A 17,040-nucleotide genomic window follows, 5' to 3' on the forward strand; every position below is an offset into this window, starting at 1 on the left:
AAGCTCTTGTGGGACACCTGTTTTGAATGTAGACAGCAGTATTTACTGCTTCTCCCCAGAACTTAAATGGAAGTCTCTTCTCATTCAACATTTCCTTGCTCATTTCAACAATGGTTCTGTTTTTTCTCTCGGCAACCCCATTTTGCTGAGGTGAATAAGCCACAGCGAACTGCCTTTCCATGCCTACATCTTCACAAAACTTCATAAATTCAAGTGAGGTATACTCTTCTCCTCTGTCACTTCTAAGCCTTTTGATCTTGTAGCCACTTTGTAGTTCCACCATAGCCTTGAACTTTTTGAAAATACCAAACACTTCTGACGTGTATTGCATGAAATTCACCCAACACATTTTGGTGCAATCATCAATAAAAGTCAAGAAATATCTGTTTCCACCAATAGTTGTGGTCTGCATTTGTCAACAAACATCTGAGTGGATGAGTTCCAATGGCTCACTTGCTCTCCAAGTCCTCTCTTTACCAAAGGATTCTCTATGTGCTTTCCTCATTGCACAACCTTGGCAAATTCTCCTTGCATTCCCAATTTCTAGCAGTCCATAAACCATTTCTTATTGTTGTAACAACCTCAAAATCTGCAGATTGAGATGGTCAAACCTCTTATGCCAACACCAAGTAGAGTCTTCAACAGTTGCCTTCATAGCCACAGAGTTCACATGTGTCAGTGAGAGTGGAAAACATTTATTCCCTATCATAGGAACTTTAGCAACCAAGTGTTCCATTGAGCTGTCATCAAATATCTCCACCATTGATTTTCCAAAAACCAAAAAATATCCATGTTCCACCATCTGACCAACACTAAGCAGATTTTCATCCAACCCTGGTACAAGCATAACTTCTTTAATATATCTAGGCCCAAATTTTGTGTCAATCACCAAAGTACCTTTTCCAGTGGCCTGCACCAAATCTCCTGTGCCCATTTTTACCTTTGCAGTGACATTGGTATCAACATTAACCATAAGTGATTCATGTGAGGTCATGTGATTGCTACAAGCACTATCTACATACCACACATCATTGTTTTGCACTACAGCAGCAGAATGACAGGCATAAAACATTGTATCTTCTTCCTCGTTATGTGCTGCATAGTTAGCTGTTTGAGCTGATTTGCCTCTGCAATCCTTGGCTAAATGACCAAACCTATCGCATTTGTAGCATTTAGGCTTGCCTTTGAACCAACAAGCACCATAGTGAAGCTTGTCACAGGTTTTGCAAGGAACCTTTTCTCCTTCAGCCTGATTTTCCTTCTTGGAATTGTTTTCAGACTTAGCATCCCTTTTCTTCCATTTCTGTGGTTTCCAGTTTTTCTTAGATTTTGAAAATCCAGATTGACCTGTGTGTGATTGATCTCTAGGACTAACACTCAGACTAGAAAATGCCTTTTCTGTCAATTTTTCAGTGTGCCTTTGCAATCGTTGTTCATGTGATTTCAAAGAGCCTATAACTTCCTGAACACCTATAGTCTCAGTGTGCTTTGTTTTTTCTATCACTTCAGCAATGGAATCATACTCTTAAAACAAACTAATCAAAAGTTTCTGCACAATCCTTCAATCAGCAATCTCTTCACCATATGCTTTCATGTGATTTACTAACTCACGCAACTTAGTTATATAATCAGACAAGGAATCATCCTCTTGCATACGAATGTATTCAAAATCCCTTCTAAGTGATTGAAGTTTTACAGATCTTACCTTCTTATCTCCTCTGAACTCTTGCTGCAAAATTTCCCATGCTTCTTTGGCCGATTCCTTCAGTGCGATTCCGGGAAAAATATCACCATAAACTGCATTTTGAATCAGTCCCAATGCCTTAGCATCCTTTGCAACATTCTCTTCCAATGCAAGCTTTTGAGCTGCAGTCAGAGCTTCACCATCCTCCTTCTTCACTGGTTGTTCATACCCATTTTTAACCATATCCCAAAGCTTGTGAGATTTGAAGATTGTACACATTTTTATTCTCCAGAAATCATAGTTGCTTCCATTGAAGATGGGAGCACGTAGCTCACCCATTCCAGATCCAGCCATGTGAGACTAGAGAGAGAGATTATCTCAGCTAGATTGCTACGGTTTCACAACGCCCAGTCTCATATCGAAACCTAGGCTCACGATACCATGACGAGATTTTGAAAATATGCAAAGCATAGTTTCTAGAACAGAGGAAGAAAAATGGAGCTAAGAGAGGATACAGAGATTGTTGAGAGGAGAGAGAGCGTCTGTTGCTGCGCAATGAACATAGCAATGCACTCTCACACACTAATTTCATTCCAAAGGAATTATCCCCTTTACAATGAAAGGAAAAGAACATATTTAGCATTACAAAATGTGTCAGCAATGTGAGCTGTACACTTAGCATAAATCTAGGACATATAAGTTCTCCAATATGGTAGCATCTAAGCCTTACACTTGTGTAACTATGGAATATACCAGAAAACAATTATATTTCAACACGCTGATCCATCAAGGTCTATGACTTCATTTGTGGCACTATATCTGTTGCTGCCGTTGTCTTCTTCCATTACTGGCTGGAGCTGTAATAGGCAACAGGTACACAAACAAGATAAATTTTAATCATAATTCTATTTAATTTTTAAAAGATCATAAACGATATTTGGATTACGAAAATCCTACAAAGCAGGAATCAGATTCAACAACGACTAACAAAAATAAAAAATAAAATCCATGAGTAACTGAGTGGAAATCTTCCAAATAAAAATAATAATTGCAAAAATTTGAAAATTTTAAGCATTAATTAACAAACCGAGACAAAAATTTACTTACAATTTAATTAATTAACTAGAATGAAATTGGCATCTTCAAGCAATTTTTTTACCAAATCTTGTTCTCTCACCTTCTCTTTTGGATGATCTGCTTCTAAATACCCAAACACTAAATTTATTCAATGAAGACCCAAGCCCTAATTTTGTTCATTGTACACAAAACCCCTAATTTGATAAAATGGAAGCCACAATAAAGCAGAAAAATGAAAGAAAAATCGACATAGGTAACTCATAAACTCCAAAATTGAAACAAATAATTAGAAGAAAATAATCGGAAAGGCATACTGACTGTGTGTCTTGGGTCTGTAGTTGCGATTCGACCAACGAAGCAGAAAATGACTGTGAGGTGTGGATGGAGTTTGGACATGTGGGTGGAAATAGCACCACTTATATTAATACTAGAGACAAAAGACATAAGAGTGTACAACTGGTCGGAAAGGGAGCCCATCAGAATCATTTCCCGTAATTCTTATAAGATTATAATCTCCCGCAACATAAGCGACACAATTAAGGAAACAATAATGAAATTATGGGCTAGTGTGGTCCTAGGCCCCCACTTCACTTTTTACCTCTTCTATTTGTATATTATATATCATATATAAGATTATAATATATTACATTAGAATAATATATTAGGTTCTTTTTGTCTACAAATTTACTATAAAATTTCTTGATATCTCTTCTACTTTTCTCCTTTAAATCATCTAGGTTAATTTATGATATTTGCACTAAAAACTCCTAAAGTTTTAACCTTTCTTTCTCTTCCTCTTTTGTTTTAAGCTTTGTGAATTTTTTATGTTCCTCAATTTATCTTTTTCATGTATGAGTTGGGTACCTTAATATTGCGCTTTATGAAATCTTTTTTTTTTTCTATTTATTTTCAGTGTTGGAATATAAATTATTAATTTTTAAGTCTTTGCATAGATGATAAAATTAGTATTTAACCAATTTAAAATATGAAATGCATGATAATTATGAAGAGAAGACAAGTTTTATGAAGGGCCCCTCTAATGTGAAATCCTAGCTCCGCCACTATTACTAACATACTTATGGCATGTAGGGAAAGAAAGAATTCAAAAATATAAGAGAAATAAGATTCAAATTCAGATAAAGGAACGAAAATAAAAGTTTTACTGTAACAGCTTTGGTGGCCATACTGTAAGAAGGTTTATTGCCTTAAACCTACTGAAGTGATCTTCTAATCAATAAAGGATTGCAAAGACTTATTGTTTATCAGGAACTCAAACCTATCTCGATTAGGTAGCCTTTAAAACAGTGTTTAATAAGGATAATGAAGGCTTAAAGGTTCCTAGTTCTACAAGGATTGGAATAGATTAGTTCTATCGCATGAAGGATATCTCTAAGTGTTTCCTGATGGGCAGGACACTTAGAGAGATGCATATATATAGAAGGCTCCCTCCTAGATCCAAAAACACATCTAAGCTAATCAGAAATTCACCCATCAGAGTTATAGCTATAAGGATCGGTTTCTAGGAGAAGAGTTTTTAGTACCTTCCCACAACCAATCTGTCCAGCACCATGTCAGACTCAGGTTAGTGTTAAACATGTTATATCTTTCAGAACTTACATGTGGTATCAGAGCTTAAGTTATATCATGTTTTACCTAACAAATCTCGTGCAGGAAAATCAAAGGAAATAAACTGACAGTTTTTAAGTTATAAAGTATGAACATGATAACAGTATAAAGTATGAACTTTATCATGTTCATGACAGGTTTTTACAGATCATCGCTTACAGTGTTTGTGTGGTGATTGAGTAAGCCAAAGCAACTCAATCACTGCATGATCATTGTATTCAAAGGTCATGATCAAAAATTTTGCATCATGATGCAGAACATATCAAAATGGCTTTCTGTCCAAAGATGTAAGCAGTTTGATATGTTTTCATCATGGTGGATTGACATAGAACATGGATGGATATGGATTAGTGAAAGATTTTCTTCTGTCTAAAGATGTGGAAGATCTTTTTCTCAGGAAGTTCATATCTATTCGTTTTCCAGTGTCAAAAAGCATGCTCAATTTACTGTCCAAAGATGTGGTTAAGTGTGTTTGATTAAAGTCCTGGGGAAAGTTGTTTATATAAAGTGCTTATCTTGTTTTAAAACATGTACAGTCAATCATAACTCGATTCGAACTCTCACTGGCTCAAATTATAAGAAATGGAGAGAAGATGTGGAAATTGCTCTTGGACTTCTGGATTATGAGATGGTTCTTACTAATGAAGCTCTATCAGTACCAGCGAATGATGCATCTGCTGAGACTAAGGCAAAATATGCAAAGTGGATTAAAGCTAACAAAATGGCAATTCTGATCATGAGGAGGTCTATTTCAGAAGAAGTCAGAGGAAGTATTATCGAAACTGAGAATGCTAAGCAGTTCATGGAAGCTATTGCAGAAAACTTCCAAGGATCTAAGAAAGCTGAAATAGGCACACTCATGAGCCAGCTGACAGACATGAAATACAATGGAGAAGGCTGCATAAGGACTCACATTCTAAACATGGTTGAGATAGGAAACAAGCTGAAAGCCCTGAAAGTCAATGTAGATGAGACCATGATGGTGCACTTCGCCATTAACTCCCTACCTAGCATATTTAGACAGTTGAAAATCACTTATATTGCTCCGAAGGAGATATGGTCAGTTGCTGATTTGATAGGTATATGTGTGCAGGAAGAACAAAGTATTAGAAAAGACAAAGGCAAAGAACAAGTGTGTTGGGTACAGGATACAAAATTCAAACCAAAGGAATGGTCCAAAAACAAGAATGCAGATAAGCAGTAAAGGAAAGATGAGACTGCAAAGGGCATAGGTCCAGTAGGCTTGAAGTGTTTCTTCTGCAAGAAGTTTGGGCATTTGAAGAGAGACTGCAGAAGATACATACGCTGGTTGGACAAGCAAAAGGGAAAAGGTAAGCATGAAAATGTCTCTGTGATTTATGAATCTAATACAGTTGAAGTTTTATCTAATTCATGGTGGATAGATAGTGGTGCAACAGTTCATGTAACTAACTCTTTGCAGGGATTCAAAACAAAGAGGGTGCCAAACAAGGATGACTTGAAGGTGTTCGTGGGAAATGGAGAAAGAGTTAGAGTAGATTTTGTTGGTTTAGCTAGCCTTGAGTTGGAGTCAGGTTTTGTTTTTGAATTAGTTGATGTTGTTTATGTCCCTTCTATGACAAGGAACTTATTATCTGTTAGCAAGCTTGTAAAATCAAACTTACAGTTTGAGTTTGATGAGTCTGGTTTCTCCATTTTCAGAAATAAAAGTTTTATTGGTAATGGATTGTTGATCGATGGGATGTTTCGTTTGAACTGCAAATTGCCAAATCAAAGTACAGAGATGATAAATGTGTTAAGTTCAAAAAGACCTTGTAATACTGGCATAAGAGACTTGGACATGTCTCGAAAGAAAGAATGAATCTTTTAAGCAAAGAATCAATTCTTCCACCACTTAACCACCATGAACAAGATAAAACATGCATTGAATGTGCAAAAGGAAAATTGACAAATCTCAGAAAGAAAGGGGCGATAAGGAGTGAAAAACTACTTGAGATAATACACACAGATATTTGTGGACCTTTTCCAGTTGATACACATGATGGTTTCAGGTATTTTATTACCTTCACAGATGATTTTTCCAGATTGGATATGTGTATCTGATAACAGAAAAGTCCAAAGCACTGGAAATGTTTAAAATCTACAAAGCAGAAGTAGAAAACCAGCTGGATTCTAAGATAAAGGTTGTAAGATCAGATAGGGGAGGAGAGTTCTATGGCAAGTTCACTGAAAGGGGAAGAAATCCAGGACCTTTTGCAAACTTTTTGCAGTAAGAGGGCATTACTGCACAGTAGACAAATCCTGGGACACCACAACAGAATGGTGTTTCAGAAAGGAGAAATAGAACCTTAATAGAGATGGTGAGAAACATGATGTGCTGTGCAAAGCTTCCTACTTTTCTATGGGGAGAAGCTTTAAAAACTGCAAATTATCTTGTCAATAGAGTACCTACCAAAGCTACAAACAAGATACCCTACGAAATCTGGAGCAAAAGAAAGCCTAGTTTGGCTCATCTAAAAACTTGGGGATGCAAGGCAGAGGCAAAATTATACAATCTAATGCAGAAGAAACTTGATTCCAAAACTGTGAGTTGTTTCTTCATAGGATATCCAGATAGGACAAAAGGTTACAGGTTTTATTGTCCCAAGCATAACACAAGATTTGTGGAAACACAAAGAGCAATCTTCATTGAAGAAGAAGAGGGAGGATTAGATGATACAGATTTTGATTTTGATGAGGTTTTGGAAAACAAGGAAACTGCAGATGAGAATCAAATGAGAAATGTTACCATTTTACCTCTTGATGTCTTGGGAGAAAACCAGGACTCACCAATGGATGAAGAAAGAAATAATGAAGAAGGACAAGTGACAGAAAACCAACAAACTGCAGTAGAAGAAATTCAGACAGATCAACCAGTACAGGTTCCAAATCCACAACTCAGGAGGTCACAAAGGCCTAAGAGGCCGGCCTTGTCCAATGACTATTTTGTTTATCTACAAGAATCTGAACATGACATCAACACTGAGGAAGACCCTGCAACTTTCAAGCAAGCCATGGAAAGTAGCAAGTGCACACAATGGTCTGCAGCCATGGAATCTGAACTAGAATCAATGAGCAAAAATGGGGTATGGAAACTAGTAGATTTACCACGAGGATGCAAACCTATAGGATGCAAGTGGGTCTATAAAACTAAAAGAAATGCACAAGGACAAATAGACATGTATAAAGCCAGACTAGTGGCAAAAGGTTACACACAAGAAGAAGGAGTTGATTACAATGAGACTTTCTCTCCAGTGTCGACTAAAGATTCATTCAGAGTTATAATGGCTTTAGTTGCTCATTTTGATCTGCATCTTCATCAAATGGACGTTAAGACAGCCTTCCTAAATGGAGATCTAATTGAAGAAATATATATGAAGCAGCCAGATGGTTTTGCCTCAAAAGGGGAAGAAAGTTTAGTGTGCAAGCTGCAGAAATCAATATATGGTCTAAAACAGGCATCAAGACAATGGTATCTCAAATTTGATGAAGTTGTTAAGTCCCAAGGCTTCATCGATAATCCATTAGATGAATGCATCTATATGAAATTCCATGGAAAGAATTTTATTTTTATGCTGCTATACGTGGATGACATCCTTCTAGCAAGTAGCAATCTGTCTATGTTGCATGACACTAAAGGGATGCTATCCAATCATTTTGATATGAGTGATCTGGGAGAGGCAAACTACGTTCTGGGAATTGAAATCAGTAGGGACAGAGAAAGAAAAATGATTGGTTTATGCCAAAAGGCATATATTGAGAAAGTGCTTAAAAGGTTTAACATGGGAAATTGTACAGGATGCGATGTTCCTTTCTCAAAAGGGGATAAATTGAGCAGTGAACAATCTCCTAAAACTGAGCAAGAGAGACAGGAGATGAAGGACAAACCCTATGCATCATTGGTAGGAAGCCTGATGTATGCACAAGTCTGCACTAGGCCAGACTTAGCATTCTGCATAAGTGTTCTTGGCAGATTTCAGTCTAATCCAGGTCAAGCACATTGGATTGCAGGAAAGAAAGTATTAAGGTATTTGCAAAGAACTAAAGAGTACAAATTGGTCTATAGAAAGGTTGAAAATTTGCAGCTGGAAGGATATGCAGATGCAGACTGTTGAACGGAAAATTTTCACAAAAGCAATTAGCCAAGAATTTGACTTGGGTTAGAATTGAATTTGTTTTGTCCCTGCAATCTTATCAAGAAAAACATATAAAAATAAAATAGATGTATTTCAGTGGTTTTGAAACACCAAGAGATAAGTATCTCGGTTGAGAAGTGGTCATCAGCTTGAATTCAAACTCATCATAAGATAGCCTCTATAAGAGGCATGACACGAGGGGAGGAGAAGAGAAGGACAGGAGGAGGACAGAAAAAGAGCAGAAAGGAGAACAGTCATAGCAAGAAGAAAAATTAGCAAGCAGACTTGAGAAAGGAAAGAGCCATTTCAAGGTAAAAAGATTAGTTCCATGGCACAATTTTCTAATTTTTTGCTCAAGATTTCAGGTTCCATTCAACTCAAGGGTTCCTGGCCATGATGATTTCTATCATCATAAAAAGGGTCAGTAATCTCTCTAAGGGACAGCTCCGCTCAAGTAATTCCGAGGATACGATCCGCACCCAGCAGTTTGTTTGATCAATCCATAGAAATTCTTGGCTATGATGATTGAAATCATCATAACCAAGGTTAAGAATCTCTCTGAGGCTTGGCTCCGCTCAAAGAACTCCAGCAGTATTTTCAAGTTTGCCTTCCATGATGATTTCAATCATCATGTTTTATGGCATAGTCTATTCCATCATGCACCACCAAATAAGCTCTTCCAGGAGCAAAGAATCCCTCAAATCATGGATGTAGAGATGAACCCACCATGGGATCAAAATCAAAAGAGCGAAAGCTTGTAATTACAAGTCCCTGTGTAAAATCTCTGTATGAAGCATCCGAAACCAAAAGGGGCGCATGGAAATTGAATTGCCTCCTCATGAGTGTTAGCTGCCTGCAAGCCAACGAAAAAAGCCAACAGAGGAAGAATGGAGCAAAAGGAAAAGTGGTTCTGTGTGTTGGGTTTTGTTTGTAAAAGAAAAAAACAAGGGACGTAAAAAAAGTAATGAAATAAAAAAAGGGGGGCTGTATCGCACAGCCCCTCCTCCCTCTCTTGAATATTTCTTTGGTTTATTCTGACTGGGAATTGAGTAAAAGAAAAGGACATGGGCAATGGTACAGCAACAGCAAACAAAAAAAAAGGGAGCTGGCAAGGCAGGTACCACAAGTTCTCTCTTGGGTTTCTGAAGCAAAATGACAGTGGTTTCCTCCACCAAATAGAGAAATCTCCAAAACCTTCAAGCTGGCAGCACAGTCTCTACATACAAAGGAGAGGACAAGAGGTCAGAAGCATGGAAACAGACAAAAGAAAAATCAAAAGAAAAAAAAAAGGAGTTCATGGGGTGGGTTACCACGTGAAAGGCAAGATGATTTCTCTTTCCCTTTGTCTTGGGTTATTGACCTTGGGAAGGTTATAGCACACAAAGGACAATAAGAGAAGTTGTCTCTTTAGGTTCCAAGTCAGCCCAGAAGCATCCAATTAATTGGAGGGTCTTCTATTGCTACTGTTATTGCTGTCCATGAAAAAAAAATCCTAGTTAGTTCAATCAATAAATAAAATAAAAGAGAAGAACTAAGGAATGGCATGTGGGTTACCACGTGAAATCCTCTTCTGTTTGATGGTGCAATAGGTGGCTTGAGCAAAGCTATGTACTGGTCTGGAGAAGCAAACGAAGAATAATATTAAGACTTTCGTTTTGTTGCTGTTTTGCTGGGGCACATATGTTTTCTTTTTTATAAGGAAAACACATATGGCCCAATCCTATGTGGACAAGAAGTTTACTTCACTGGATGATCCAGCGATTCCAAATCAATAAGGAGCTTAATCCATACTTCACTTGGAGAAGGATTTTTTTATCCTTTGGGTGTCTTAATCAAATTTAAAGACACCTGTTAATGGTACCAATACGTGAGGGGTCCAGCTGGAGCAAAGCAGGGCCACAATCACTTTTCCTTCACGGTTTCATCATCTCAAACGGCAAGCAAGATTGTCATATAGCTTGGCTGCTCGAATGCTTCCATCCCAGGATGCCTTTAGCAATACATGGCAATAACAAAAAGGGAAACAATAAAAGGGGGTCAAATTTATACCAACTGCTGTTGTTAGCATTCAAGAGAACTAAAAATATGCGATGTGGGTTCGGGTCTGCCAAAAAAGGAAAGAAACAAAGGAAGAGGACTTCTTCCTCTTCGACTTGCAGCAGAGTAAGGAAAAAAGGAGTCTTGGATTCCACGGTCTTGCATGTCCAAAGTGAATCCAAGATTATGAAAAAAGGGATGGGCTGCAACTCTACATGCAGCAAAACAAGGAATTTGAATTATGAGTCCAAATTCTATTGCATGAAGCTTATGATAAAAAAAAAAAATGGTGTTGCTGTGGGGCTGGCGATGTACAACACGTTTCTCAAGACCAATTCAAGATGGCTGGGTCTCTCTACGATGCCTTCAAGCATCCAAATGGCAAGAAAGATTGTCATATGGCTTGGCTGCTCGAACGCTTCCATCCCAGGATGCCTCCAGCAATACATAGCAACAACAACGAAAGGACAATAAAAGGGGAAAGGCAGCCGTGAGGCTGTGAAAAAAAAAGGGGGCTTGTGAAACAGAACAAACCAAATGCTCAAGAAGGAGTTTAGTGACGAAGAAAGCATAAAAGCTCAAGGCAAAACAGAAGTGCCTCACGCTTTGCTTACAAGTCCACTTAAAAAGGACCAATGATTTGCTCCAAGTTTTATCCTCAACTGTCATTGTGCAAGTCCTACTTGGACCAAGACTCATGAAGTCTTTCAAGTCCCTCACATCACTTTTGGTGACTGCAACAAATGAAAACAAAGTGTCCAGGCACTTGTACTCCTTTGTATTCCAAGGGACGAAGACGTGAGTTCACTACTTGCTGTACCAAGCTATGCAAGTAAAAGCACAAAAGTGTCAACAAAGGTTCACGAGAACTAAATTAATTGACGGTCAAGAAGGCTCAATAAAATGCTTACGTCATTCGGGTCTATCTGCCTCAATTCTCAAATGCAAGATGGCTACCAAACATGCCCACAAAATCTCAACAAGAAATATGGGAATCAATCACTGTGGCAAAGAAGCTATTCAAAAAGGAGTGCCAAGCGACTCAACCATACTGTGTCCATGACTCCATTCCAGATAAATGATTGGCCGTGCTACGAGCATCCAGCTCACAATCAAAAGATACCAAAGGAGCATCAATATGGATTAATGGGCTTGTCAACCACAAAAGCCCATTAATCTCAAATCCTCCAAATCATGCATGGATACAAATGCAAATGTCAATTGTAGAGAATTAGTGGGTTCATCAAAATTGTTCATTATTTTTCTTGGACATTAACAATCAAAATTGCTCATTATTTTTCTTGGACATTGACAAAAAGAAAAATGGTATAAAACCATCCAATTTTCCCCATGGGTCATCTACCCACGCAAATTCCAAATGAGATTAAATTCAAATATCTCAAATACAAATTCTTAATTAGTGGGCCACACTTACCCATTAATTTTCAATTTTTCCCATAGGTCATCTACCTATGAAAATCTCCAAATTGTCCCAAAGACACAAATTCTCAATTAGTGGGCCACAGTTACCCATTAACTTCCAAAATTTGGAACTACGTCGGTTTGATCCCGTCAAGGGTACGTAGGCAGTCTAACATCCCAATAGACGCAACCGCAATCAAATTTAAATATCTGGTTTATCTTAACCAAATTTTGCCAAAACACTTTCCCAAACGCAATTGTCAATGTTTAGGAAAAATTAATGGGATAATTAAAATTACTCATTATTTTTCTTGGACATTGACAACAACGAAAGTGGTACAAAACCATCCAATTTTTCATGGGTCATCTACCCATGAAAACTCTAATGAGATTAAATCCAAGTCTCTCAAACAGAAATTCTCAATTAGTGGGCCACACTTACCCGTTAATTTCCAAATTTCGAACTACGTTGGTTTGATCCCTTTGAAAGGGTACGTAGGCAATCTAGAGATTCAATCTTTGTACTACGAGTGGCTTGATTCCCGCAAGGGATACGTTGGCATCCTGAGGTTGGACTTGGGAGCAGTTGCAAAATCAAACACACACGTTCTGTTTCTTTATGATGGAATCAAAGGGTGTTCCCTTGAAGCAAGGGATTGTAATTAAGAGACTTACGTCTCGAATGGGTCGAACCTAAAATAATAAAACCCCGTTATTTAATTAGTGGTGGTGAAATTATATTAGGAGGATCACATTTTCCTTCAACATAATTTTTGGCACGCCCGATAGGACCCATTTACCTTTTTATCTCCAATCATAAGGTGACTAATGTTTTTATTTTTGTGTATGCCACAGGGTTAACAAAACCATATTCGATGGCACCACAAGTTACAATTTTCTTCCACAAGATCGAAGCTCCCTGGAATGCGTGCACCAAACCAGTGGGGTTCAAAAAGACTTTCATTGTTGGTGAGAGCCTCATCAAGTGCCCCGTTCCAAAGCCCATTCAGAGGGTCAAGCCTCAAGTCACTCCTAAAGTTGTCAAGACCCAATTGAAGAAAGCACCTTTCAAGAACGCTCTCTGAGATGCAAGAAAGAGGGCTGCGCGTGCTTTAAGAAAGAAAGAAGCAAAGAGGGAGTCTATTGAGGCAGTTTTGGCCGAGCTTTCGGGGACAAGCCCATTTGTGACTGAAGGTAAGAACACCTCGAGCACCCTGGCTGTGCCGACTTCCAAGAGGACAAATGCTACCCAATTGGTCCAAATCATGATTGGATCAATCCCGGTCGACCTATATCCTACAGATTCTGTTCTGATGACTTCCACCAATGAAACTAGTGAGGAAGGTCAAAAGGACGACTCTGTGGAGAACGCTGAGGTCCAAGGGGCCGAACCTCCGTCAAGTCCAAAAACCCATGCTGTGGAATCCACATCACAAGAGGTTTACCCGTGCTCTTCTAAGGGTAAAAACAAAGCCATCATCATGGAGAAGAAGGTGGTGAATATACCTCATCCACAAAGAAGGCATGTGCAAAAGGTGACGACAACTGATGCTTCAAGGGATCAAAATCCGGTATCACAAGGGGCAGTCCCGAAATCTCAAGAGCTGTCAAGGTCCTACATGGGTCCATTGACTCGTTCCAAATCTCGAGACATGATGGGGATGACTATTCCCAAGTTATCCGCTCCAAACTCAACCCGTTTGGACGATTATTTGCAATGGAATCCTCTTTATGATGATCCCGTATCTCAAACTCAAGAGAATGATTGTGTAGCATCCCAAGGGGTCAAACTTCATGACGGGGTGGAAAGCATGCAAGTCATGATGACTGGTACTTCTAATACTGAGGACCAGTTGCCCTTAATCCAAGAGATGATGCAAGACTTGCGAAGGGAAATGCAGCAGAAGTTAGCAGAGAAAGACGCGAAAATAGCGTTACTATCAGCTAAGTTGAAAGGGAAAGCCCTCATAGGAGAGCAAGACAGGGACAAAACAAATGAATCGATGACCCATGGACAACAAACAAAAGAAGAAAAAGCAGAGAGCTCTACAAGCACAATTTCCCCAAACGACATAAAGGCATTAATTGTTGAGGGGATTCGTGAGTTCCAATTGTCCATAGCGCTTCCTGTTCAAGGGTATCGAAAACCCTTCCCTTCTCACTATGACGCCATACCATTCCCGAAGGGTTATCAACGGCCCATATTTGATAAATTTGATGGCATAAATAGCTCACCCCATGAACATCTGGCACATTTTTACTCAGCATGTGGCGAGACATCTCAGTAAGACGCTCTCCTGGTGCGTCAATTTGTCCAATCCCTAAAAGGATCAGCTTTCACTTGGTATACACAGCTACCGCCAGGCTCTATCTTGACGTGGGACGACATGCAAAAAGCATTTTTGGCACAATTTGTCAGTTCTAAAAAGAAGGTCTCGATCATGGACCTAGCTCAAACTACCCAAAAGCTAGGCGAAAGTGCTAATGACTTTATAATGAGATGGAGGAGTCTCAATCTTCAATGCCCGGAGAAAATTACTGAGCAATCAGCAGTGCAAATGTGCTACAATAACCTCATGCCAGACATTGCGACTTTTGTCGCCACTGCTGAACCCCAATCATTTGACGCTTTGGTGTCAAAGGCGAGCAATGTTGAAAGACAAATTGCTCACCAAAAGTCCGCGTCCCAAAAAATTCAATTTGGGGAAAATAAAAATGACAAGAAGTCCATGAAAGGAGAGTCGTTGGCCACTTTCGTCAAAACTGAAAAGAAAAATGACAAAGGCCAAAACAAAGACCCACCTAAAAGGCTAACTCTTAAAGAACGCAAAGAGGTCAAATATTCTTTTGATGATGATGATGTAGAAGAAATCTTTGACCAACTTCTGGCCTCCAATACTATTGCTCTGCCAGAATCAAAACGTCCTGCTGAGGCCAACAAGACAAATGACCCTAGGTATTGTCGATATCATCGCCTTGTCAGTCATACGCTCAAGGATTGTTATATCCTGAAGGACAAAATCCAAGAGCTCCTCAATAATGGAGGCTTGGAGATAGACTCCTCTTCCCGACATCATTCAGCTACGACAAATATGATAGAAGAAAAGCTCACACCCATCACTGCATTACTAGATGGAGCGAAAATTACAGGTATTAATACCGACAATCGGGGTACAATAGTACATGCTTGTCCGAAGGCACCATGGTCTAATGATCTTCAAATTCCTACTCTTCATGAGCTCATGGCTGCACCCAGTCTATAAATATAGGAAGATTCTTCAACCGACGAATTTGCTGAGGGGTGGACGACATTTGTTAAAAGGGCCAAGCACATGGCTAAATATCTCCCACCCAATCACAGATTTACGACTCGTCCGGGTGTCAAGATTCGAGGCATACCACCCTTGAAAAATAAGATGAGGAAGAAGAGAGTGCAAAAGAAAGTTCAAATCACCCAAGAAGATGAATATGAGCAACCCGCAAGGGTCCCTGTCACACTCACTGAGTTTTTGCCAGTTCAGTTTTTCTCGAGTGAATCTGAAGTTGAGGAAGAAATCATTCAATGCAACATGGTTTCTTTGGAGGAATATGAGGTCGACACAGAAGTTGATGAGATTAATCTCCGCTCCGGTCGAAGCATCCCATCTGCTGATAAAGCACAACAAAATGAGGAAGCTGATCCCTCTAAAACCGAGAAGAAGCCAAAGGCGAAAGAGATCAAGGTCTTCTTGTCAGGAAAAACTGTTGCAGGGGAAGTTCCACCTTCCTCTCCAAAAGCAAAGGATTCTAAGCCCGATACTAGTAAAGCAAAGGAGCCATCACAATCACATATAGTTAAGTACGATATTCTAGCTCATCTTAAGCGCATCCCCGCTCCTCTAAGTGTCTATGACGCTTTACAAATGTCAAGGGAACTTAGGGAGGCACTTGTAATGGCTTTAATGAACCCAAATTTGTATAAGTCATGTTTCAAATCAGCAGATGTCCACACAACTGAAACCTCGAAGTTTTGTGCATCATGTCTGGCAGCAATTACCTTTGGTGAAGATGACCTTTTACTTGGGTCCAGATTCCATAATCGACCCCTGTATGTCACTGGCGAAGTTGGAGGCACAACCATTAATCGAATCTTGTTAGATTGTGGTTCGGCCGTGAATATTATCCCATTAAAGACGCTCCATGCTATAGGGATGAGTGCCCGACAGTTGTCTCCTTCTATGCTGACTATTCAAGGGTTCAATCAACTTGGGCAAAAGGCCATGGGCTCTATTGCATTGCAAATGGAAATAGGAGACTTATATTCAAACGCCCTATTCCATGTGATCGAGGCTGATACTTCATACAACGTCCTGCTAGGACGTCCATGGCTCCATACATATGGCGTAGTCCTTTCTACACTTCACCAGTGCTTTAAATACTTGGTGGATGGTGAAGTCAAGAGTGTTTCAGCTGACATGGACCCGTTCAAAGGGGAAGAGGTAAATTACTCTGATGCGAAGTTTTACAGCCCACTTGGTCTCTCATTTACACAGCCATCAAAGGTTGATAAGGAGAAAAGAGCGACTGTTGAAACAGGAAAAGCCCAAAATGTAGAAGTATCCAAACCTTCAAAAGTAATCTGAGTGAAGCTAAAACCTCGTGATGCGTCATCCTCAAAAGTGGGAGAAGTCCCGACTGCAAAGGCTCCCAAGCCAAAGATAATTGTCAAGACTTCAAAAAAGGAGCCTAGTGAAAAGGAAACAAGCTCATTGAAACAAACAATGGAGTCACTGATGACAGCAAGTTACACTCATCCTCTTCGTAAGATCAATCAGTCTATCCCAGGGGGCAGTTTGGTCATTTCGACTACTTTTGGCAAAAACGATGGCCCAAGTAAACGTGTAGTTTTTCACAAAAAGGCACTATTGTCAGAAACAACATCTACTCCATTAAAGATTGAACTTAAAGGCCGAAAAGCAAATAAAAGCAATGCTGGCCTCACAGTTCAAAATGAGAGTGGTGGACTCAAAGTGTCTCTTCGAAGGCCACATCTAGAAGCCT

General features: G+C 39.3%; 3 protein-coding genes and 1 long non-coding RNA gene across 4 annotated transcripts in view; 2 read left to right on the forward strand and 2 right to left on the reverse strand.

Moving 5' to 3' along the window:
• Positions 566-2,038, reverse strand: LOC109946525. The gene is made up of 2 exons (XM_020554675.1): positions 1,612-2,038; positions 566-1,524 (listed from the first exon to the last, which is right to left on the reverse strand). Exons 1-2 carry the CDS (start codon positions 2,036-2,038, stop codon positions 566-568), a joined length of 1,386 nt encoding a protein of 461 aa, XP_020410264.1.
• LOC109946615 lies at positions 8,670-10,368 on the reverse strand. The gene is made up of 2 exons (XR_002269732.1): positions 9,852-10,368; positions 8,670-9,757 (listed from the first exon to the last, which is right to left on the reverse strand). It is a non-coding gene; the product is annotated as an uncharacterized LOC109946615 (long non-coding RNA).
• LOC109946528 lies at positions 15,333-16,622 on the forward strand. The gene has a single exon (XM_020554683.1). It carries the CDS (start codon positions 15,333-15,335, stop codon positions 16,620-16,622), a length of 1,290 nt encoding a protein of 429 aa, XP_020410272.1.
• Positions 16,761-17,040, forward strand: part of LOC109946529 — a 2,982-nt gene continuing 2,702 nt past the window's right edge. The window contains exon 1 of the mRNA XM_020554691.1: positions 16,761-17,009. Coding sequence (XP_020410280.1) covers positions 16,761-17,009 — 249 coding nt within the window. The remainder of the gene's footprint in view (positions 17,010-17,040) is intronic.

The sequence above is a fragment of the Prunus persica genome, chromosome G1 (genome assembly GCF_000346465.2).
Source record: "Prunus persica cultivar Lovell chromosome G1, Prunus_persica_NCBIv2, whole genome shotgun sequence".
Classification (NCBI taxonomy): domain Eukaryota; kingdom Viridiplantae; phylum Streptophyta; class Magnoliopsida; order Rosales; family Rosaceae; genus Prunus; species Prunus persica.

Coding starts and splice junctions, on each gene's coding strand:
- LOC109946525 (XM_020554675.1), bottom strand. CDS start 2,038: ATGGCTGGATCTGGAATGGGTGAGCTACGTGCTCCCATCTTCAATGGA. Junction 1,525..1,611: donor TGATTATATAACTAAGTTGC/GTGAGTTAGTAA, acceptor GTTTGTTTTAAG/AGTATGATTCCATTGCTGAA.
- LOC109946528 (XM_020554683.1), top strand. CDS start 15,333: ATGGCTAAATATCTCCCACCCAATCACAGATTTACGACTCGTCCGGGT.